Source organism: Copadichromis virginalis, linkage group LG17 (assembly GCF_057382275.1).
Source record: "Copadichromis virginalis isolate Kocher_CV1m ecotype Utaka linkage group LG17, C_Virginalis_male_GT1.1, whole genome shotgun sequence".
Taxonomy (NCBI): Eukaryota; Metazoa; Chordata; class Actinopteri; order Cichliformes; family Cichlidae; genus Copadichromis; species Copadichromis virginalis.
This window is the reverse complement of record NC_140634.1, coordinates 5415431-5440161: the sequence shown is the minus strand read 5'-3', so window position 1 is coordinate 5440161 and position 24731 is coordinate 5415431. Positions and strand designations below refer to the sequence as shown.

Below are 24731 nucleotides of genomic sequence, written 5' to 3'. Positions count from 1 at the left end.
TTCTTCTGAACCGAGCTTTCGCTGTTGTGGCCCCCAGATTATGGAATAAGCTGTCCATCCATATTAGGCTGGCCCCAAGACTTGAAATGTTCAAATCACTTTTAAAAACACCTTTTTTTCCAAAGGCTTTTTAGGAGAAGCACCAGAGTCAGCTTGTAGTCAGTTTTAGTCAGTAGATGGTCACTCTTAATCTTTTTTTGTTAATTTTATTCATTGTATATTTTAATGTCTATTTTACTCATGTTTTATTATTTGATATATACTGATTTATTTTTTATCTTCTTTTTTCATTTATGTATTTATTTTATTGTTATTTAGATATTTTTCTTTGTCTGCTTAATGTATGGTTTTTAACTGTTATCTCTGTTTTTTATTATTGGAAAGCACTTTGGTCAACTATGTTGTTTTTAAAGTGCTCTATAAATAAAGTTGGATTGGACTTTTACATCTTGTGAAAGTAAGACGAAACCTTAATTCCTCTTTTTAGACTGGATGACAGAGATGATGGACATGTTCAATGCTTTGCTGGGCTCTGGGATTGCTTTCCTGGATTACCAAACATATGCTGAGCGCATTTTCTTCCCGGGGCACCAGGAGTCCCAACTGGGACAAGCTCTGGATGTTTCAGAAAGTTGTAGGCAGACGGTTGAGCAAGGGCTGATTTCTTTGTCCAATTTGCTGAACAGTAAACCTTTTCTCACCAAGGTAAGCCTCCACAGCTACCTTTGATTAAATCTTTATTTATGTATTTGTTTTATTTATGCCGCCTACATTTGCTGAGCAAGTCCCTACGCAGTCCACCGACATCAGAGTGTCTGACTTCATACATATCATACGTGTTGATTGACTGTTGGTTCTATTTTGTTGCTACTACTCTCCAATGTCAGCTTTACTGGTCTTGACATAAACGAGGAGGATTTTTCATACACAGATTAAGTAACTTCATATTCTCACCATTACAAAAATGCAGTAATCAGAAAAATCACTTACATTTTATTGGGAGTCAAATTAAAATAAAAAAGCAAGATTAAAATAAACACCTTGTTGAAGATTGAGGGTAACCGGTAAGATTATTTGGCACAAAACAAGTTGTGGAGAGAAGCTGAATCATTAGAAATATAGATGTTGAGGCGCTTCTGATTCTGTGATTGACATTAGGTTTATCATGTCACCATCATGACCATACCATGCTAGCTATATAAAGAGTCTATGATTTATATAAAAATGTAATTCATTGCAGAGTCTCACCTATGACTCACCTTCAGCTGAAAACAGTCCTGGGATTTCTAGCAGCACTGTGTTTTTGAAAGTAGCTAATCAAACCTTGGCCTGCTCCACAAACATGTCCTACTATCCAGACCCTGAGTTTATCAGCTTCACAGCCACAAGGACAGGAAACAGTGTTCACATCACTATACGGGTAATGCATGTTTTAAATCGCACATTCACAAACATGTGACATCAGCTCGTAGAACATCAGTCTTTGCTTGTGTTGTTGTTATAGAAAAAGGCAGATAAACTGGAAATGACAACAGCAGAGTTATCAGTGTGGGGCGTTCAAGACAGTAAGGAATACCGCTGCGTCATGGAAACAAACAAAACCAGTGATGAGACTCACTCTTTCACTTGTGAGGTTAAAAACCCACCCGACGTTGAATTTCAGCTGTTGTTGGTAAATCTTTCTTTCATACTAACACAAGGCACTGTTTATGGACAGACAAACATACCTATCCGGTCTTTAAGTCTGACATCAATAGCCATTTCTGGGTCCAAACTCCACTTCAGGTCCCAAAGTCAAACAAACACTGCGGCATCACTGAGAGTTAAAAACTGTCTAAATTCTTTCATTGTTCAGATTAAGAAGATACAAAGCATTAAAACACTTTAAAAACACAACAGCCTTAATTAACATGGAGAGGTTTCATACGTCATCACTTAAAGACTGGATCATTGTGATAAGAGCTCCACGGTGCAGTACTCTGCTAATGGTTTAGGCACTGAAATGATATCTTTCAGATATAATATCAAGTGATTAGGTTCAAAGACAAATAGTGCTATAAATATTCTTATTCACTGAGCTTCACGCGGAGCACAATCAATCAGAATGGATGCATGATGTAACTGCTCTTTGCTTTTAACATAACGTCAACTATCCTTGTACAACATTGTTTCACATCATGATATTTACTGTATGAATAATATTTTGAAAATCTCTGACCTGCTGCTCTATTGAGACTTTCCTTAATGTTTTCTAGATAAAGTATGGTAGCAGGACCGTAAGCCTCAGTAAGCCTTCATCACACCTTCTATTGCTGCTTTTGCTGTTGATACCCTGTGTTATTGCTGGTACGTGATTTTGATACATCAGCTTTTTATTTTATGACTAGGATTTTTTTTTCTTAGTTTCAGTGTCGCTGTTCGCATTGCATTGTACCAGAAATACTTTGCAGAGCCGACACTAATGCTAGAGTTATAGTTCGTTTAGCTGTTAGCTATAGATTCCTTTTAGGGAATCAGGCTCCAGAGGAACAATGGCCTTTCAATGGTTTATTTTGCATAGCCAGTTAAGTGTGTCCGATACATGGTTAATTGTCCTTAACTGCTTGTTAAAAGTCCTAAACAAAAGAGCTATACAAATGATAATTAACCTCCTTGGCACAAGCTATCAGTCCTTTCAAACTGGGCTGTCTAACATGTTACATAGATGTTTTTAAAGCTACATTCACGTGTCACAAGTTTCCAAAGTGGTTAGTGAGACAGATTTTATTAGTTTTTATGCCATTTGAAGCCCCATTTGTGTCTACTCTCAGAATGAAACCAAGGACCTTTTGTTTATTAGGCAAGTGTGTAAACCCCTACACCTACACTATAGAGCCACAGACAACTCTCTAGTCTTCTGCTTGGTTTAAATCAGTTACCGTTTGTAAATCAGTTACTGTTAATCACAGTTAATGTGACAAAACTATTCAGGAAAAAACATGCATACATAATGTTTATCATGACTCTGGTCTTACGTAGCCTATCAACACAATGTTCATGTGGTCATGTCATTGGCTTGATATAAGGTGCGGTAGGCTGAAGACAGCTTCAACCATCTGTTTGTTGAAAAATAGTAAAGCGACCGCACCACATTTTCTAGTTAACAGCATTGTAACGATAGAAATAGTAATTAGTTAGATTACTTGTTACTGGAAAAAGTAACGTTAGTAACACCGTTATTGAGGCGATCGTGGCTCAAGAGTTGGGAGTTCGCCTTGTAATCGGAAGGTTGCCAGTTCGAGCCCCGGCTTGGACAATCTCGGTCGTTGTGTCCTTGGGCAAGACACTTCACCCATTGCCTACTGGTCAGAGGGCCCGGTGGCGCCAGTGTCCGGCAGCCTCGCCTCTGTCAGTGCGTCCCAGGGTGGCTGTGGCTACAATGCAGCTGCCATCACCAGTGTGTGAATGGGTGGATGACTGGATGTGTAAAGGGCTTTGGGGTCCTTAGGGACTAGTAAAGTGCTATATAAATACAGGCTCTTTACCATTTACCACTGCTAACTAGGCGGCTCATTCTCTTTCTGTGAAGATATACAGTAACACATCTCGAGTTCACCTTAAATATGTATAAACCAAATTCTAATGGATTGTTAACACAATCCCAATCCTACACGCCTACGTAGTTTTATCAGAATTAATTCAAAACCATGTTTACAGACAGAATAACACAGATGCATGTAAACATGTCCCAAAACATAACTGCCCCTAAATACAGTATTTACAGATTCAGATGAAACCTGAAAGGCATTTCACGCTGGGAGTGAAATTTTGTGCTAACCTTTGTTTTTGTCCCTTTAACTTCCTGTGTTTATGCTGACCATGTTTAAAGTACAAATCAGCTTTGGTTTCTTAGGTGATGCAGTGGGAAACAACATTATTTAACAAATCAAATAGGGACTATTATTAAAAATGAAAAATGGATTAAATGTACTGTATGCAGAGAGTGGAACCAATGAGGCTGATTAAGATGGTTACAAGCTTTCTCTGGGGCTACTATGAACATTTATAATAGTTACTTTTGCTGTTTACTGTAGTTAATTTAATTCAAATAGATGGTAAATAAATGTGTGTGCACAGACTGCTAACCCCCCCCCCCCCACACACACACACACACACACACACACACATCTAACCATCCTTTTCAGGGCATATGTACGACAGGAGAACATTAATCATGTTCTTAATAATGGGAGGTTGTGGGTGGAGTTCTTGGGGCAGGTGGTGGGCAATGACCATCTCCCAGGCATTCACCAGATGGACATTCAGTCCTTTGAATATGGCCTTGAGCACTTTGAGTTGCTGCAGCGTGTACCAGTCACTGTTAGTGGATGAGTGAAGGAAACATGTTAAAGATTTGGGGTTTCCGGTCCGAATAACCACCAGTGTGTCTGGAGCCCTGGACAGCAGCCGCACCACTGCCCTGCGGATGGACAACATCCGCCGGATGTAGAACTCCAAGGGAAAAGTGGCAAAGTGTGCCCAGATTCCAAGTACTACAACGGTTTTGCTGCCTCCAACCATGTTGTCTAACTCGTTGGCAATATAATGCATCTCAATGGCTGGGACAGTAGTGCTCCGGAGAGGAGGACCGTGGCAGCGGTACTTCACCATGATGTTGTGTGTAAAGTTCAGGGCCATGAAAGGTCCAGCTTGTTTCTCACTATTCAGGTCAAACTCCTTGAGATCTGAAAGTATTACAGAGGAAATAATGCGTGTGATAAGGTGTCTAAAGAAAATCAGAGGGGTGCCTGAAAGGGTTGTGGGGTAGTTACCTGGTAGTGTTGCTGTAAGGTGTTCAAACCACTGCCTAATGGTGGAGTCTCCATACATATGAACCACCTTGCCTTTCAGGCACTGAGTGATGGCCGAGGAAGTGTTGAACTGACGAATTTTTGTGCCACCTAGTCCTCGCCAAACATCTTGGTAGTAATAGCCCGAGGGTCCAGACTCCTCACTGCTGCTCTTCTCCTCTGACTGTCCTGAGAACAAGTCAACAGACACGCTATATGACTATTTTTGAGTTATTAACAAGAAAAGACCCAAACAAAATCTTTCCTTTACCTGTATGAGTGAATGAAATCTAATATTACTTATAATTTTAATTTTATAAGACAGCTAGTTTGCTGTAGTTTTCTAACCTCACTCAAGTTGAAGTACAGTTAGTTTGTTTATGACTTTTTTAGTCCCAAAAAATATAAGTGCAGTACACTGGTGATTACCTAATTTAAATGTTTACCATCCACTGTTGAAGATCATCTTATCATGCATTTATGCACCACTATGACTACTGCTGCTGTTATTAGATCACTTCCTGGAAGTCCCATCCCTTTCATGTGCAATCTTAGAAACGTGGCGTCAAACCATTCTGGATGGCTTTATTTTGACCTCCAGTGACACTGTAAGGAAACTTGGAGTCATGTCCCTCAATGCACATATTAAACAAATATGTATGACTGTTTTCTTGCATTAGTGCAGTATCTCAAAAATGAGAAATCCTGTCTCAGACTGATATGGAAGAATTAGTTAATGCATTTATTAATTCTAGACTGGACTACTGAGATTCATTAATATCAGGATTGCCTAAAAATTAGAGATGGCACGATACCACTTTTTTATGTCCGATACCGATACCGATATCATAAATTTGGATATCTGCCGATACCGATATGAATCCGATATAGTGTTTTTTAATCAACAAAACGTTTTTTAATATCTTGCTGCATTTTGTATAAGTTTATACTCAAGTTTAAATAAATAACAACACTAAAGCTATTCTGTTATACCTGTATGTAAAAAATACACTGCGCCCAAAATATTTCATAGTTCAGCAAAACCAATCAATCTAATAAACTTAAACCTACTCCATCCTCCCTATTCTGGTATTTTAAAGAGTACTTAGCAGAAATATTAAGCAACCTAACTAATAGGGTTGCAAACTCCCAGCAAAAAAAATAGGGAGCCACCCTCCACCTCATGATGCTTAATCGATATAATCAAATTTAATTTGATGCAGGGGGGAAAATGCACAGAAATAAATTATTTTTCAAGAATAATTAAATAGATTCAACATCTTTCTTCAACAGAATTGCACACTGCACAGATGGTATCTTCCCAAAGGAAAAAGTAGTATAGCTTACTAGGGTATATTAGACTTAACAGTTACTATATAACTGTTACTGTTACTATTTTTTAACTACACAGACATATCTGACCCAAAATAAGTGCAAGGGAACAGAATGGGACATCCAGGGAGCAATCTATAACTAATTACATTTTTGAAAATGGGCTTAAGATGCACAAAAAGACAACACTCAAGAAGACGGATCAGCCTAATATAAATCAGTTGAGGTCAGTTCCCAGAACTTTCTGATCATACCTCACATTCTTATAATAAACCTCTTTATTCTGGGAATAAGAACTGTTGAAGTTCATTTCATCCACATGTTATGAACTATCCATACAGAGGAAAAGTTACACTGTTAGTAGTTAATTCAAAATCCATAAACTATTAAATGTTCTACAAATGTTTATTTAATATAGGTGTTAACATCTGGCTTTACCTTTCATTCTTGGAAAAATGGTGACACCTGCAGGTCCTGAAGCTCGAATGGAGACTTTCAAGTTGACGCCACTGAGGCAAAGCACACACAATAAAAGTTCTTAAGAAAAGTTTAAAAGTTTTTTAAACTAGAAATTTATTAGAGACGGCAGGCAGCAAAAACAGATTAAATCATATTAAACATTAAATAGTTGACAGGGAAACTGGCTAACACACAACAATGAAGCATTTTCCAGGTGGAGAAAAAGATAGTTCCCTCTTTTTGCTGTGGAGAGTAAAACAAAGAAAAAGATTGACTTTTATACTTTTACACTAAGGACATAAACGAAATCTTCACCTCTTAAAAAGCTTCTCCATGGTTGTGATGCTTTGTTGATATCCTCCATTGAAGTAATTCATTCTGGCATCACAACTCAGGTTATCTGGCTTGTAGCAGAACCAGGGCTCGCCTGTATGGAGGTCAGTGTAGTTGCACAGAGACTTCTGGGTTGGACGCAAACATATGTTACAGGTGGTAGTTTCAGTGACTGAGCCTGACTGGAAGACGCTCTTAAAGAAAATCCTGTCAGGGTGTTCTCTGTTCAGCCTGCGCAGCTCCATGACTGCCTCACTGGGGTGAACCAGTGTCACCTGTAGAAAACAGACTCAGAGTTTTGCAACCAGTTTTCAGATAAATACCTATAATTACTACAACCTTTGAATACAGCATCTTGATTCATCATCCCAGTAAGGAAATCCCAGAAAGTTGATTCTGTTCATCTGGATGTTTTCAGTGGGAGAAATGTTTCGTCACTCACCCAAGTGACTTTTTCAGTCTCAGCTGACTGCAGGTTTCCCCAACCTTATAAAAAGAGCATCTCCATGAAACTGAAGAAGTCACTTGGGTGAGTGACGAAACATTTCTCCCACTGAAAAAACTACATACAGATAAATGGAATCAACTTTTGGGGAATTTGCATTTCTGGTTGGTGGTAAGTAATTCATTCAGATTATATGTTGGCAAAAAGAAACAGTGCCAATGGAAAGAAAACGTTACCTATTGTCATGGTCAGCATTCCATTCCCCTGGTTCAAGTAGCATTAAAGACTAACTGTTTAGTAAGGGCTATTTACAGTGGGTGGAGATACACAGATGCCTACGTAATCTTAGGCATCTTTGTATGCCGAAGCCGCTGCAATGAGCTGCGGCCGCAAGGCGGTTGGTGCCTGCCGTGGTGGTAATCCCCGAACCAAATGGTGGACACCAGAGGTGAAGGGAACCACCAGGCTGAAGAAGGAGTCCTATCGGGCTTGGTTAGCCTGTGGGACTCCGGAGGCAGCCGACAGGTATCGACAGGCCAAGCGGAATGCGGCTCGGGCAGTGGCTGAAGCAAAAACTCGGGTGTGGGAGGAGTTCGGAGAGGCCATGGAAAAAGACTTTCGGACTGCCTCGAAGAGATTCTGGCAAACCGTCAGACGTCTCAGGAGGGGAAAGCGTTGCTCTACCTGCACTGTGTATAGTGCTGGCGGAGCGCTGCTGACGTCGACTGAGAAAATTGTCAGGCGGTGGAAGGAATACTTCGAGGACCTCCTTAATCCCACTGACACGTCTTCCGAGGAGGAAGCAGAGTCTGGGGATGAGGGGAATGACCTGCCAATTTCCGGGGGCGAGGTCACTGAGGCAGTTAAACAACTCCTTGGTGGCAGAGCCCCTGGTGTTGATGAGGTCCGCCCCGAGTTCCTGAAGGCTCTGGACGTTGTAGGGCTGTCCTGGTTGACACGCCTCTGCAATGTTGCGTGGAGATCAGGGGCAGTACCTGTGGACTGGCAGACCGGGGTGGTGGTCCCCATCTTCAAGAAAGGGGACCGGAGGGTGTGTTCCAACTACAGGGGGATCACACTCCTCAGCCTCCCTGGGAAAGTCTATGCCAGGGTGCTGGAAAGGAGAGTTCGTCCGTTAGTCGAACCTCGGATACAGGAGGAACAATGCGGTTTTCGTCCTGGTCGCGGAACACTGGACCAGCTCTTTATCCTCTCCAGGATACTTGAGGGTGCATGGGAGTTTGCCCAACCAGTCTACATGTGTTTTGTGGACTTGGAGAAGGCATTCGACCATGTCCCTCGGGGTGTCCTGTGGGAGGTGTTGCGGGAATATGGGGTGTCTGGCCCATTGCTACGGGCCATTCGATCCCTATACAACCGTTGCAAGAGCTTGGTTCGCATTGCCGGCAATAAGTCGGACTCGTTCCCGGTGGGTGATGGGCTCCGCCAGGGCTGCCCTTTGTCTCCGGTTCTGTTCATAATTTTTATGGACAGGATTTCTAGGCGCAGCCAAGTGGCGGAGGGCTTTCGCTTTGGTGGCCTCAGAATCTCATCTCTGATTTTTGCAGATGATGTGGTTCTGTTGGCTTCATCGGGTGAGGGCCTCCAGCTCGCACTGGAGCGGTTTGCAGCCGAGTGTGAAGCAGCGGGAATGAGGATCAGCACCTCCAAATCTGAGGCCATGGTTCTCAGCCGGAAAAGGGTGGAGTGCCCACTCCGGGTCGGGGATGAGTTCCTGCCCCAAGTGGAGGAGTTCAAGTATCTCGGGGTCTTGTTCGCGAGTGATGGGAGAAGGGAGCCGGAGATCGACAGACGGATTGGGGCTGCAGCTGCAGTAATGCGGACGCTGCACCGGTCCGTCGTGGTGAAGAGGGAGCTGAGTGTAAAAGCGAAGCTCTCAATTTACCGGTCGATCTACGTCCCTACCCTCACCTATGGCCACGAGCTGTGGGTAGTGACCGAAAGAACGAGATCGCGGATACAAGCGGCAGAAATGAGCTTCCTCCAAAGGGTGGCTGGCCTCTCCCTTACAGATAGGGTGAGAAGTTCGGCCATCCGGGAGGGGCTCAGAGTAGAGCAGCTGCTGCTCCACATCGAAAGGAGCCAGCTGAGGTGGTTCGGGCATCTGACAAGGATGCCCCCTGGGCGCCTCCTGGGTGAGGTGTTCCAGGCATGTCCCACCGGGAGGAGGCCCCGGGGCAGACCCAGGACACGCTGGAGAGATTATATCTCTCGGCTGGCCTGGGAACGCCTTGGTATTCCCCCGGATAAGCTGGAGGAGGTGGCTGGGGAGAGGGAGGTCTGGGCCTCTTTGCTTAGGCTGCTGCCCCCGCGACCCGGCCCCGGACAAAGCGGATGAAGATGGATGGATGGATGGAGATACACAGCCCATATGGAAAAGATATATATAAATCTTATAAAGTTTGTATCTGTCTTGTGTGAAACTTGTATGAAAAGCATATAAGAGTGAAAACAGATATAAGATCCCTTTAAAAATTATATAATGAAACTTGTATGTTTTGGATACTTACTAAAACAATGTATGAAAGTAATGAGAAAGTGGCCACTTTCATGAGTAAATAATGTAAGCTTTATATGATTTACTCATGAAAGTGGCCACTTTCATGAGTAATCACATATAAGTTTTTACTATTTCTTTTCCATATGGGAGCAAACAGCCTTGGGTTGGAATTTAACCCATCTGCTGTTAGAATTGTCTAACAGCTATGGTTCAGTGGAAAAGATGAGTTGGCTCTATTTCATAAGCAAGCTATGATCATTAAATATTTGCAGCAAAGGTCTGTTGGGGAAGCAGCAAAATAATTTGTTTTGTAACAGATAGAATTCTTGTTTCTGTTAAAGCATATTTTGTCATCCAGCTCAAACCCAAGCTGGTGGAGACTCTGGAGGAAATAATTTGTTTTTAAAGCTTCAGCTATTGGCATTGAGGTCATGACCATACCTTGCTAGTTAGCAAGGAGCACCATACTTTGCATTCATTACATGGGCTTACTACAAACATGCTAACTTTAGTGCTAATAGTTTTCTCCTACTGCAGAAACTGAACACGATCTTGAAGTATAACCCGGAACCACATTCCCCCTCCATTACAGTTTCCATTAACACAAAAATAAGCAATATAAACATCACAATCTATGAGAACTTTGGAAGTCAGTCTCAGTTCCTTTTGGGGAACACATTTTTGCGGCACCTCCTCATTAGTTTCTTTTTTCACCCCCAGATTGCTGCTCAGTATTGCATAAGAATGAAGTGACTGTTTGGTCTTAGCATTTGTCCTAATGTCAGTAGCTAAAAGTAGGGGTAACAGACTTTATGTGCAAATTTGAGAAGTAGGTTTCTTTATGCCAACGGCAACAGGAAGCTAACATTTTACATCAGCTTGAAACATTACTTTACTATTAAGTCTTTGTCTAGAGAAATGGGAAGATGTATTTTTCTAAACATTCCAGTGACTGAAAAAAAAGAAAGATGGGATGTTGACATTTCCAATGCCTTCAACCACATGTAAAATGATACATTTTCTTAATCACCTGGACTTGTGCACTTCCTTTCCAGAGTAAAAAGAATACAGCTGTGTAGGAGCCATTGAGATGATCCACCACTTCTCCTGCAACACCCGCACCGATAGTTGGGCTGTGCAGCCGGGCAAGTAAAACGTCTCCTCCAAACTTTTTTGGACGGCCCTGAAAGTCCTTCATGTTAATCATAACCTCCAGCTTATCTCCTATTCGCCACTGGCCCCCTCCCCTCTTTGGAAGAATGGTGAAGGTGCTGTGGTCTGGATCACTGGTCTTTTCCAGGGAAAGAGGAAATGATAAAGGTGGCGTTTCAGGCCAAGTAATAGACTCTAGCAGGAGGTCTTCTTCTTGAGCCTCCTTAGGGGACAGCGGTTTTAACTTGCAGAAGTCATAATGCATGTCAGTAGACAGGGTAACAGCGGCAGGCCTTGAGAATATGCTGATGGTCTTCATTTTATTCTGAAACTGCAATATTAATCATTGAATTAAAACATGCAATACAATTCAGTACACCTAAGAATCAACATGTTCCATTATCCAGTTTAAGACAATGAAATCTGAATAGGGCTCTGAGAGTTGGAAACAAAAACATTTCATACAAAGCAAAAGTTGCAGATTTTGAAGCTGCTTAGTTGCCATGGTAAATTTTAAAAAGAGGTAAATACTAAACATAGTTGAAAACTGTTAAAAATTCTTCTCATGTGATAAGACAACAAAGCTTTTCTTTGTACATAAATGAATAAATCAAAATCCTTAAAATATATGCATTACCAATTTAACTAAGCCAAGAAATATACAGATACAGATTACACTCAGCTCTCTATGATAAGGCAAACTAAATGCAGTTGTATCAAATGCAAAATGTGGTTACTGGCAGAAATGTTGCCTTTCAGAAAATCACCAGGATTTGAATCTTATAATACCAATGTTTATAATGTGAGATACAAAATTGATTTAAATTTGGAGGGACTAATCAGCACTCTCCAATGAGTTGATTTTACCATAAACCTCACATACAAGGCTACATTAATTACTAGCTTACAACAGGGTTGCCAGGTCAGGGTGACACATTCTTCCTAACAAGAACTAAAGGACTGAAAAAAAAAATTAAATAGAAGTAAATAAAAAAGTAAGTTTAAAAAGTAAAAAAAGTTATCTCGTGTTGCAGATTAAATATTAGTATATTTAGTATTTTTGCACCACCAACAAGATGATTGTCGAAGGGCTACATCCAAAAACATGACTATTGTGGGGAGTGGTTTGTGGCTCCGCTGCAGGGGAGGGGTAGAGCAGTGGGTTTTCAGGGTGTGGTGAAAGATGGAGGCTGATTCACACACCTGACCTCATCATCTAATCATGTCTCCCCTTTTAAGGATGTTTCTGGGAGAGTGGTGTGTGCTACTTTAAAACGGGAAAATAAAGGATCTTTAAAAACTACAATGCTGTGGTCATCGGATCGCTCATTGTCACATTTACCTATTTAATCTAAAACCTATATAGCAGATGAAAGTCATGTGAAAGCACTGTATGACCTGAGAATTGCATCTGGCTCTTCATATGGACATCTGACACATCATACCTACATTATTCATTTAATCTTTTTTTCAACACAAAAAACTGTAGTCACTAATTAGAAAAACACAAGTTCTTACCTCCAGGGTGTTCGTGATAAATAACACCAGGAAAAAAAGAGTGAAGAAAAGGAAAATCCAGGCACATTTTGGGAGTCTAGTAAAGGCCTGTCGTTTACAAACTTGGAACTTCATGATTGGTAAACAGTCCACATCTCCGGCTGCAGTGTTGCACTATGACCAGTTCACCAGATACTAGATTTTATGAATGAAATTAAAACAAAAACAATAACAAAGTATATGTTAAAAAACAAAACAAAATGCAGTTGCAAATCCTCTCTCAATTACAAACTGTTTAATTACTGAAACCAATATATTCTGTTAAACTGACACTATTATTATTTTTTATTGACTCATCAGAATATGCAGCTGTGGAGGACGAAAATCTTGATGTAAGTAGCAGTTAATGTGTAAAGAGTTGTAAAGACAGAAACATTTTTTGATTTATCAAACAAGTGGAAAAGAAAAGTCTGGTAGAGATCGTAGAAATAAATTCTCCCTAATACATGTCCTCGGTTCAGATGTGTGTCAAAGATGTACACGTCTACAGTTTAAGGAACAAATGAGTAAGACACAAGCAGAAGTGATAACGGCAATATTTTTCTGTAGAAAAATGTCACACAGCGTAAAATCGCACAAAATCCTCTACAAAGCACACAAGTACATTAATAATGTATTGTAATGCTAAACGAATCTCATTTTTACATTTACTTCTCAAGTCTATAGCACATCTTACCTCGACGGAGAAGATTCTTTTAGTGAGAACCAGCGCTGAAGCTCATTGCATTGATTTGCTGTTTTCCCAGTTGTGACACAATGAATCAAAGACATACCAAAAGTTAATTATTATCCAAGAGCGACTGTACTCTGTCCACTGCAAATTAATGCAAAGGGGAAAATGCAAATCTTCCCCTGAGTCCCTGGTAGTCTTTTTCTTGGCCCACCCTGTTAAATTTACTGAAGTATGATGTTTATACTAACCTTACACTTTGTAAATTTATAACATAAACAAAAAAAATCAGAGTGAAGTCATACTCTTTCACAGCACTGCAGTTGTGCTCAATCCTGCTCTGATTCTTTCTCCTCACTCAAATGTTTCTGGTAAAAATCTCTGTGTTGGTGCGCGCACATCTTGTCATGGTTTTAATTGAATATGTAGGAAAAGAGTTCATTAATCCTGTTCTTAATAGTGGGTGGTGGTGGGCGGATGCTGTGGGCCAAGCTCATCTGCCAGGCGTCCACCAGATGGACATTTAGTCACAGTTAGTAATTGCCTCATCAAAGCTTTGTGGTTTACAGTCCGAATGACTACCAGTGTGTTTGGAGCTGTGGATAGCAGCTGCACCATCGCCCTGTGGATCCTCTGCAGCAGGATGTACTCAGGATGTGCTACATCATAGTGAGAGACAGTTGAGATAGCTTTCTTAGGTTGCCGAAAAAAGAATTACATCTAACTGTCACTAACTGTAACTCATGCATGTTATGTTATCTGCCTACGCATGAAGGGCCGTGAACCCTGACATATAAAACTGTGTATCTAAGTGCTTCCTCTTTTAGATCGACACGGAAGGTAGTATTGTGTACATCTCCACATGCATGTGCTTAATAAATGATTGTTGATTGACTGGACCTGCTCTGAGTATTGGTTGTTTGTTCTCAGCCCAACATCAAAGAATTCGGGACAAGAGGGAAAAGGTTAAGCTGCAGTGTGTGAATAAAAATCTAATTGGTGTTAGAAAGATTCAAGGTAGTTCTGCTTTAAGGTGTTCAAACCACTGCCTGATGGTAGAGTGCTGAGCTGAGGACCTGTGCCACCTAGTGGTCTCTGCAGAGACTGGTTACTGGAGAACCAACAAGCCAGGTGTTTTAACACAGGTGCACGTCATTGCACGATCTTCTCATGCAAAGTGGCATGTATTACAAATGAGCAAGCACAGCTGACTGGTGTTTCATCGGAAACGGTGGCTAAAGTGCTGTCATACAGATTCTTAGAAAAGATCCCAGTAACCACATTGGAAATTGCAACATCCCCAAAAAAGAAAAAGTGCAAGAGCAGCTCATCGTCATGCTGCTGAAACTGTCAGCGCAGGATGTGATCAGACTCAAGAATATTCTGTCAGTGATTACAGAGAGAAGGATATGGAGTCAGTCCATAAACCACGAGAGCGAATGTACATTTGTCAGTTGTGTGCTGCAAAAAGAGCCAGACACTTATAAAAAATAATAGTTTGGTTATCCTTCATCATATTATTGAATGACAGGCAAGTACAAGTGTGCCTACAAAGGGCAGAGGTCTGACCCTTACTGTATCCAATCAGTCCTCATCTCTGGTTGATTTTTGTGGTTGAGTAAAAGGAGGGGAAAAAAAAACAAAGCGAAAATTATTTAAGTGACATAAACAAACCGACAAGTCTTTGAGTAGGTATAACAGAAATTCGGTCCACTAAGAAATTCTCTGAAATAGATCAGCTATTAACTGAGGCCCCAACAAGAGTTTGGACCTTTTCTAACATAATGTCAATATTTGAATAGATTTTGACTCCACTGTCTGGCACCACAGTTACCCTTAAAAAGAGCACATAAGTGTTTTCAGTCTCAGGGCACATGTCTCTCTGCTGATGGTAAAACTTTTCTGCCCTAATTTAACCAGCTGCATTTTTACGATAGCTGCCTGTTTAGACCTAGTTCATGTGAATGTTGTTCAGCCAGTCCACTGAGCCATTTGTTGGGCCATGAGTCAATGCTGACATCACAGTTTAAATTAATTGCATAGTTCATTTTAAAATTGTAGTTTTTTTTTTCTTTTTTTGTTGCTGTTTTTAAAAATTGCAGCTGTTAAATTTGAATGTTTGGATTTTAAAAAATCGATAGATCGATGGAATTTAAGGTAGTTCAAACAGCAGATAGTTTCACAGTGTTTGCACTGACAGCAGATTTGAACATTGTGTAAAATATAAATAAAAGCAGAATGCAATGATCTGAGGATCTCACAAATCCATATACACAATAAAACAAATCATGAGGAATATTAAATTTTTCAACTGAAACATTTACTATGTAATGAAAAATGTTAGACTATTTTGAATTTGATGGCAGCAACACATCACAATAATGTTGAAATGAAGGAAACAAAAAGACTGGAAAAATAAATGGTACTGAAAACCAGCGGGGGTTTTGCTGTTAATTAGGTAAAATGCCATCAGGTCAGTTCGTAGGATGATTTGCTCCTCCAAATATCGAAACAGAGCTAAATGCCCCCCAAAAGATGAACTATTACATTCCAATCTAATTCAAACTAAATCTATAGTAAGTTTGCATTGCTTTCATCTTTAACCCATTTATCGTTGGGTTGTACAGAATACAGGGGATGGACAAAAGATTTTAAACACTCTTTGTTGCTATAGCTATTTGCTGGTTAGTGTGTTTTCTTAAACTCTCTCTCTCTCACACACACACACACACAGAAATCATGTGTACTACCCCAAAAAACTCTCTTGAATCATTGCTGTTAGACACGATGACAAGGTTAGATATAAAACTTGAAATGATTTAAGGCTAAACACACCAAAGCTGACATGCTGCTTTATTACAGAGCAGCAGATTGGACCTTGCTCAGCTGAGTCTGGGCCACACTCTGCTTGTGAATGTGGAACAGCATAAAGGATCTCTGCAGTAGTTAAGTTATTATCCGACAGATCTGGGCTGTTTCCCTTGAGCCAAATGGACTTCCTCAAGTGAAGTGTTTTCTACCTCAAAGGCTCATCAGTTTACACTGGAATCCATTTTTTGTTTATTAAATTTAATTGCCATTATGATTACACAAGTTTGTACTGATTTTAGCTTTAACATCCAGTCTGGATCAGATTTTGCACTTGTGCAATTATTTTGCAACTCTCATAAGTCCATGTTTTATTCACAACAGAACACAGAAAACATGTCAAATGTTAGTTTTGAATTTGATGAGAGCAAAAAAGAGGACAGGTTTGGCCAGTGTTTACCACTGTGCAGCATCCCCTCTTCTTTCAATGAGAGGTTTGCACTGCAGATTCTTCTACTGTGATGATATGCTGCAGTATGCAGTTTAGCATTGTGTTGCTGAAATATGAAAGGCCTTCCTTGAAGAGGAGGTTGCTAAAACTTGTGTATAAGCTTTCAGTAGTGATGGTGCCTTTTCAGATGTGCAAGCTGCCACTTCCATAGGCACTAATGCACTCCCATACTACCAGAGATGCAGGCTTTTGAACTGAGTACTGATAATGAGCTAGATGGTTGGTCTCCTTTTTAGTCCAGAGCAGGGGGCAGATCTAGAGAAAATTTTTAGGGCATCATGAAAATCAGATGGAGTAGCAAAATACAAGCAATTTCTATACACATTCTTTAATATGTACTATATATGGTTAAAATATATAAAGTGCAGTAAGTATATTCATGTTTCATATAGACTGACTTTCTTATTAAAATTAGCCCAAATAATAAAACATTTGAGTTATATGTAAAAAAAAAGATATAAATGAAATGAATTTATGAACCGTAAATGTCAGTTTATTTAACAAATAAGCATACAGCCAAAAAAGTATAAAGTCCAGAAAGCCAAATGAGGTGGATCGATTAAAAATGAATTTAAAATTAAGACATTAGGGGAAAAAAAACAGCATTTAGCCTACACTGACATTTGACATACTCTCTCAACTTTTCTGAAATTTTGATGTTGATGTATTGATGTGATATCATTTTTAGGAATGTGTGCTTCCTAACAGGCTCTGCTCCCCATGCATATCAATGATCCTTTGGCCAATGTTACAGCTCAGTGCTTTTCCTTTTTTGAACTAGTTTTACCATCACATGTTGGCCGATATCAAAGTCTGTCAGTTCTCAGTCCTGATGAAACATGATCTTTTTATTAACTTTATTGCTGTTGTTCACACATGAAACCATGGCCCACCAATTCAATTCAATTTTTTTATACAGCACCAAATCACAACAACAGTCGCCTCAAGGCGCTTTATATTGTAAGGTAGATCCTACCAGAGGTGGGACCAAGTCATTGTTTTGCAAGTCTCAAGTAAGTCTCAAGTCTTTATCCTCAAGTCTCAAGTCAAGTCTCAAGTAATGTCAGGCAAGTCAGAGTCGAGTCTCAAGTCACTGGTGTAAAAGTCCGAGTCAAGTCACAAGTCTGAAACTTTGAATTTCAAGTCCTTTCGAGTCTTTAAAAAAAAAAAAACAACGAAAAAATAATGTTGCAGTTATGCTAAATGTAAATATTAGACCATGTAATTTTAAATCTGTGTTTTTCTCAACACATGACAAAAGTGAACGTAGAAAATATACACAAATTGTGAAATTGCACCTCTTTAAAATGCAGCTCAATTAAACTTAGCTCCAAGAATAATTTTCACCGACAGTTCTGAGATAAGCTGCATGTTATTCTTGGATGCGGTTGTAGGACCGGCTTTAAAATCGCATGACAAAAATATCATACACATTAAAAAAAACTGTATCACCAACGTAGCCTGGACAACATTTGCTAGTTAGATGAAGTCAGCTATCTCATTGTAGCATATTTATATGCATATTTATAATCATACGGTTCTTGGAGTGAGTGCATACACTCATGAAGTTTAGTAACTTCAGGTCACTGCAACAAGCCCAGGTACAGTTTACCGACGGATGGGTGCAGGACCTTGAAATGCACCGTGTAGAACGAAAGACCATCGTACGTATCATAAGTTTACCAGTCTCACAAATTGTCGTCATAAATACACATTCATTAACCGTTTATTAATAGGACCTTTGAGCTCAACGGTAATTAATTAGCAGTGGAAATAATTTCTGGTACCTGAAGGAAACGGTTTCCAAGGCCTAATCCGTGGATCGACTTCCTTCGAGGCGTGGACGTCTATCAGCAGAGAATGTACCTTCACCTATCAGCAGAGAATGTCCCTTAGTCTGTAACACAGTCAAATATATTCTCAAGTAATATTCAAGCATGCCATTCAGCGTGTTAGTACGAGCTCGGGAGCAGCTTGGGAGAACAAGAAAACAGAGACTGCTTTAGATTGTCTTCCCAAATTGACTCAACTTTATTCACAAGTACAACAGTTTATATAGAGGGTAAAATTCATGAGACAGCAGATTTATCAGTTTAAACCAGTACAGACCAAGATAAGGCAGCGTCTTCCTGCCCTTGGGTGAAGAAGCATCCTTTGTGTAGTGTATCAGTTCAGCTACAATTGTGATTATCTCAGCGACATATTTTCAAGGCACAAAACGAAGAGTTCTTACATTAGTGAAATCTGAAACAAACCATTTGGCCTTCAACAGGCGTCTAAAAGATTAAGAAACTAATGTAGCTGAGGGAGTGATCTCTGTGGTATTTCAACCTTGTACCAGCCTGTGATTCTCACACATCAATTCTTGGGTCAAAGAGAAAAATAACTAAAACAAAGGGGCCTTATTGAATGACAGAGTTTTCCTGCATAATGTCACTATAAAACAATATCCAGTAAATGCTACCATGGTACTAAAATACCTAACAGTACCCATCACAGAAATGTAGCAGTGACAATAATATGGTATGCTGTAATCGTACTGGGCAATTAGTGATACAAAAAACCTGTTTTATCCTGTGAATAAAAGTATATGTTTTTGTCAATGTACCATAATAACAGAAGCGAAACGCAATATTGTGTCAGGACAATTCACTATTTATGCACAATAAATAAAGGAGCATAGCGCGACAGCGCCAGACTTGCTTGTAACCTATATCACTAATTATGTTATGAAAATGACGTATTAACTACTAAAAAACACTGACCTTCGTGTAAATGCTTGGAGCAGACTAACCTGTGAGCTGGAGGGTTCTGGGACGTTATATTTGGTCTTAGAATGGCTGCAATCCAGTCGCGTCTTTGTTACTTCGGAAACATGGCTGAACAATTTACAACCGATCTCTTTACCCGTCGGCTTCCCGTGGCTGTCATGCGACCGGCTATTGCAGTTAATGATACAACAGCTTCTTGCCATTTTTGTGTTTCTTTTTATCGCTGTATAACTGATTTTAATTGAAAGCCTGCGTGCGCTAGTACCGCTTGCCACGAGTTCCCAGAATCCTTTGCGGTTCTACCCGTGAATTACGTCACATTTTCAATCTCTATATAATATGCATGTTAAATTTTATATTTGGGGTAAAATATCAAGTCTTTTCAAGTAAACCGGTTCAAGTCCAATTCAAGTCCCAAGTCATTGGTGTAAAAGTCCAAGTCAAGTCACAAGTCTTAGAACATTTTTTCAAGTCAAGTCTAAAGTCATAAAATTAATGACTCGAGTCTGACTCGAGTCCAAGTCATGTGACTCGAGTCCACACCTCTGGATCCTACAATAATAAATAAAGAGGAAAACCCAAAAGTCATATGACCCCCTATGGGCAAGCACTTTGTAGATAGTGGGAAGGAAAAACTCCCTTTTAAGAGGAAGAATCCTCCGGCATAACCAGACTCAGGGAGGGGCAGGGCCATCTGCTGCAACTGGTATTAGAACATCTTAGGGCTGAGGTATATAACAAAGCCTCATCCTCTGGGTTCAGATCTGAAATTAATGTGTGTTGATTAACCTAAAGTCATGCATTACTCATCTTTTTATTTAGTTTTCATTTCTGCATGCTGAGCTGCTGTGTGGTCATTCCTACAAAACATTATCCTCACTGTCCTCCTCCGATTGATCGACCAGTCACAGCTCAAATTGTCTCTCTATAAAAACCCAAGCACCCTGCTAATGGATACTGGCTGGACATTTAAAAGTTTAGTTCTGGTGTCGGTCTCTGCTTTGATTCTCTAAGTCCAAGATACTGACAGTGTTACGGGGGGGGGGGGTGGGGGGGGGATCTAAATTGATCCTATGATCGATTGTTGGACTTTAATTAAGTATTTATTTTAGTATCACTGTTATAACCCCTAAGAACTTGACACTGCGACCTCATTAACCACGTGAAACAGCCACGCCTGCAGTTGTGCGTAAAGACTGCAACACTAACCGCTTACACGAGCCGAAAGAGGCTGACACGATGGAGCCGAGGTGAGTGCGGAGGACAGGTTAGAGTAGGTGGGGTTAATGATGTTTGAGGTACAGGACAAGTTGATGCCTCCTCATGCCGAACCCATGCGTAATAAGTGCGATCGTCGCCGGTGAGGAGGATGCTGGATCATGAGGCTGGAGCCGACATGCGACTGGTCCGTAAGATCAACACAGGCATGAAGATCCACGCCGGGGGTGAGCACATGGGCTGCAGCAAGGTGGAAGACAACCAGGACAACCAGGTCATCTGTTTGCAATGTCAAGATGAGGTGATGCGGGTTTGCCCGGGGAGTCCGCGCAGTCCTCGCCGCGCTATCGCGACGCGCCTCTCATCCGGATCCGCAGGTAAGGGCAAGCAATGCAGCACACGAGGTTAAAAAGAAAGCGCGACGCATGCTGTCAGCTGCAAGCGTTAATAACACTGTTTCTTCCGTTCATATCGTCAATTACTCCGATTTCAAGCTGAAATGTGGGTGTGGTGATCCACTGTGGTCAAAGTGAGTCCACGGGACGACCCAAGGCACACAAACAGTAGTGGAACACCTCACGGATTCTCACAGAGCAGACAGCGAAAGCTGCACTACCACAACACATACTAGTCCTTTTTTATTTTAAATATAATTGCATGTTGTACAAGATTGTTGTTGTACACTGCCTCAGAGTACGGGTGCTATTTTTCAGTGAACATTTTGCTGTGGTGTAATTCATTCATCTGATGTTAAATTAATGATGTGGCTGGAAGCTGCTCAGAGGCTGATATGGTTTGTTCAGCGGTGTGCTCACTCCAAAGCCCATAGCTTTGGAAATAAATGATACCTGCAGCTTTATCTCTACACCGGGACGGGAATGTGTGTGCTTAAAAATATTCCCAGTCGGTGATAAATGTCTACACTGTGCTGCATTTGCTCTTTTTTGATGCATCTGTAGGTGTTAGATAGGAAAATAAAGGAAATTAGAGTTTGTTTTTTTAAAGTTGTCTTAGTGCTTAAATGAGAAAAAGCAGTTCAGGTGTTCATTTATCAGTCCCAGGCAAAAATGTTGGGTGGTATCTTTCAGGAGGTGACTGCAGTGCCAGAGAAAGTCTTCTGCTCTGCTGAGGCAGATTAATGACTTAACCTCTGTCTCCCAGAGGAAAGTTGGTGTTCCACATCAGGCCTTCAGTTTCCACTGTCAGGTTTATCTTATTAATTGGAGCCTCGGTTAACAAAGCCCCTCAAAACCTCCTTCCACAAGTTTTTCAAACTGCGCTAATCCAAATAAAGGCGCAGATAAGGTTGCTTAACTTTTATTCTTTTCTTTTTTCCCCACTATCGCCAGTTTTGCTATTGCAGAGTTCTCCCATAGATTTAAATGACTGATTCTGTGAGTGCAAATTGTCTCTGTCTTATAACAGTTCTGACAGTTACACTGTACTCTACTGGACTGAATTATTGTTGAGTTGCTTATTGTCAGTGATGGTATGAAGAGAGTGCTAAAAAATAGAAAATATGAGCACATCTATAACCTGCAGGAGTGGTTGGGTTAGGTTTGCCTTTTTATTACAACCAAAACTGTAACATTAAGTGTACACCTACTTTTCATCAAATAATAATGCACATTGAAGCCATGTCTTAAATCATGTTACTGGTCACATGACGCTCAGTCACACAGAACATATACATTAAACTCATGGTGTTCATTTTGCCATTATGTAATTTGGCTGCAAGAACAAAACAGTAGGAAAACTTACTTCAAAAGAACATTTCTGTGGTAAACACTGAACAGCTAGCTGTTGGCTAGATAGCTGCCCTCTGGGAATTTGTCATTGTCGTTGCTGTTTGGATCCAGTTTGAATCAACACTTGATGTACTGAGTGCTTTTGTATTTTCTGTTTAACTGAATGTCCTCTTTAGTCTATTGTTTTGTTACCTTTTTGACTCAACTGATCCAATATTTTATTTATCGTATTGAACTCATCGTTTTACCTGTTTTGTATGCTATAATGCAGTAATTTCACAACATTTGGGATCAATAAAGTCCTTTTCATCTTATCATATCTTATCTTATTGTTACATAGCACCCCAACCTTTTGTAAATAGATACATAACTTAGCCAATAATTTTATTCTTGTTTACTTATATTGTATATTGTCAAATAAAATAGTATTTAGCAGTGTAAGTAGCTCATATGGTGATTTGTGCTTTCTATTTAGTTAATTAATGAATAGCTAAAGGACTTAAAAAGAATTCTGTTTTTTCCATACTGAAAATGTTTTTTTTCCTTGGAATAATAGGATGAATGAAAGAGAGAATCAAATGAACTCTTGATTATTATTATTATGGGTATCAACAGAAGCTTTCACATTTAGTGCATCCCTAGATAGCATTTAACAGGCTTTCCATTATATATGTGGCTTTAATTGTATTAAATATTAATAATATTGTTTCAGATGTGCCACTTGGGTAAAACTTGTACTATTATAGCAGTTGCAGTTCAAAAAGAAAATGAAGTTAAATTAATGTAAAAGTTGTTAATCATTAATCTTTTTGGTCAGTGTCACAAAGACTGAAAAAAGAACTGCAAAATGCTTCACAGTTAAATCTTACTCCATTCAGTCTCGTATGGGTTTAATTATTTTCTCTTTGTTTTGTCCAGTCTGCCCTGCAGGGAAAGAAGGTGAAAATCACTTGCGGTATTCGAGGCATTATTTCTTAAACATTATCAGGCTCTTGGAGAGGTTTTCTCCCTGTAATCCACAGAGTTCTACCACAGTGAAAGCTTTTATTCCCTCTATATAAATTGGTAGACAAAGGCAATAAAGCTGCCAGACTCATGCATTTTATTCCCCTACCTCTGCCAAGGTCAAGAGTTTCCTCCCCTTGTGTAGCTCAATGTGGATCAGGGCACTAACATTGCAGGATTACGGGTTTGATTCCTGTAACGCTGCTGGGTCATGGATTTTCACAACCCCCCAGGAAAAAGAGAAGCTCAAAAGCTTAGTGGGCACATTTGAAATTGCAAGATACATGTTTCTCTGGGACTCCATGGTACTGATGGTCACCTGTGCTAACAAAAAAACCCTACCTTAGTTACACTGAATATTTGCCTTCACCTTATACGTGATGTCTTCTCCATTCACAGATCGCGAACCCAGCAGTAGCAGCTACAATGTCTCCTCAGGAACCTTCTACAGTTGTGTCAGTCAGATCACCATCGGTGAGTGCACTGCTTTAGAGTTGTGTCATGGTTCCTTCAGCATGAGGGTTTGGTCAGGAGATTTGGTATCTCCTGCATGTAGTTAGTCTTGTCTCCATGTTTGTTTACATTCTGTCTCACTAGTCATGTCCCCATGTCTGTGCAATCCCTCTGTGCCCTTTTTCTGTAGTTTTTCATTTTTCTCTCTCAGTTGTGTCTCCATGTTTACTTTCCCTTTCATCTATGTCAAGTTTTTATGTCTCTGCCTCTCAGTTTTACTTTTCTAACGTGTTCCCCAGGTGTGTCCTCTCTACCTTGATTCCTTCTTATTGTCTGAGTCTGAGTAGTAAAAAAAGTGAAGCGTCCATGTGGACAGTTTTATGTTTGTACCTAACATTTTCAGAAAACTGTAAGAAAACTGTAAGCACGCCGGGCAAAACCCATCCACAGAGCTATTTAATCTAAGCACTGGCTTTACACTAAAGGGAAGTTCATTTCCAAACTCTGCAAAACATCACTGGATTTTATTTAACTGGGAAAAGGCCAACACAACACTCTCCTTAATCAAACACAAATGTTTATTTCAAGCTCGAACATTTTGGACTTAAGGGCCACTGACCGAATACATTCATACAACCTGAATTCCAAAAAAGTAAATATAAAAGAATGCAAAGATTGATTTACAAATACCCCAAAACTAGTATTTTATTAATAGAACTTAAAAAAAAACATATCAAATGTTTAAACTGAGACATTTTACTTTTTCATGAAAAATATGATCTCATTCTGAATTTGATGACAGCAACATGTCTCTTAAAAGTTGGGGCAACAAAAGGCTGGAAAAGTAAGCCCTAAAAAGAAAAAGCTGCAGGAACATTTTGGTAATAATTAGGTTAATTGCCAACAGATCAATAGCATG

At 40.1% G+C, this 24731-nt stretch overlaps 2 protein-coding genes across 2 annotated transcripts in view; one reads left to right on the top strand and one right to left on the bottom strand.

The window, feature by feature from the left end:
- Positions 1-973: 973 nt before the first annotated feature.
- On the bottom strand, positions 974-14818 carry LOC146688856 (NXPE family member 3-like). The gene is made up of 7 exons (XM_085437315.1): positions 13305-14818; positions 12590-12763; positions 10950-11402; positions 6936-7228; positions 6600-6670; positions 4812-5018; positions 974-4724 (listed from the first exon to the last, which is right to left on the bottom strand). Exons 2-7 carry the CDS (start codon positions 12701-12703, stop codon positions 4168-4170), a joined length of 1695 nt encoding a protein of 564 aa, XP_085293441.1. The 5' UTR covers positions 12704-12763; positions 13305-14818; the 3' UTR covers positions 974-4167.
- A 5780-nt stretch (positions 14819-20598) lies between these two features.
- LOC146688853 (anoctamin-4-like) overlaps positions 20599-24731 on the top strand; it is a 64518-nt gene continuing 60385 nt past the window's right edge. Inside the window, exons 1-2 of the mRNA XM_085437692.1 lie at positions 20599-20983; positions 23759-23833. Of these exons, the coding sequence (XP_085293818.1) occupies positions 20758-20983; positions 23759-23833 (301 nt within the window). The 5' untranslated portion in view covers positions 20599-20757. The remainder of the gene's footprint in view (positions 20984-23758; positions 23834-24731) is intronic.

What these genes read in the sequence shown, in the direction of transcription:
- LOC146688856 (XM_085437315.1), bottom strand. Translation starts at nt 12,703, where the DNA reads ATGAAGTTCCAAGTTTGTAAACGACAGGCCTTTACTAGACTCCCAAAA. An exon ending in TTATCACGAACACCCTGGAG is followed by an intron (nt 11,403 to 12,589) that starts GTAAGAACTTGT and finishes TTAATATTGCAG; the next exon opens with TTTCAGAATAAAATGAAGAC. An exon ending in CCTTACAGCAACACTACCAG is followed by an intron (nt 4,725 to 4,811) that starts GTAACTACCCCA and finishes TAATACTTTCAG; the next exon opens with ATCTCAAGGAGTTTGACCTG.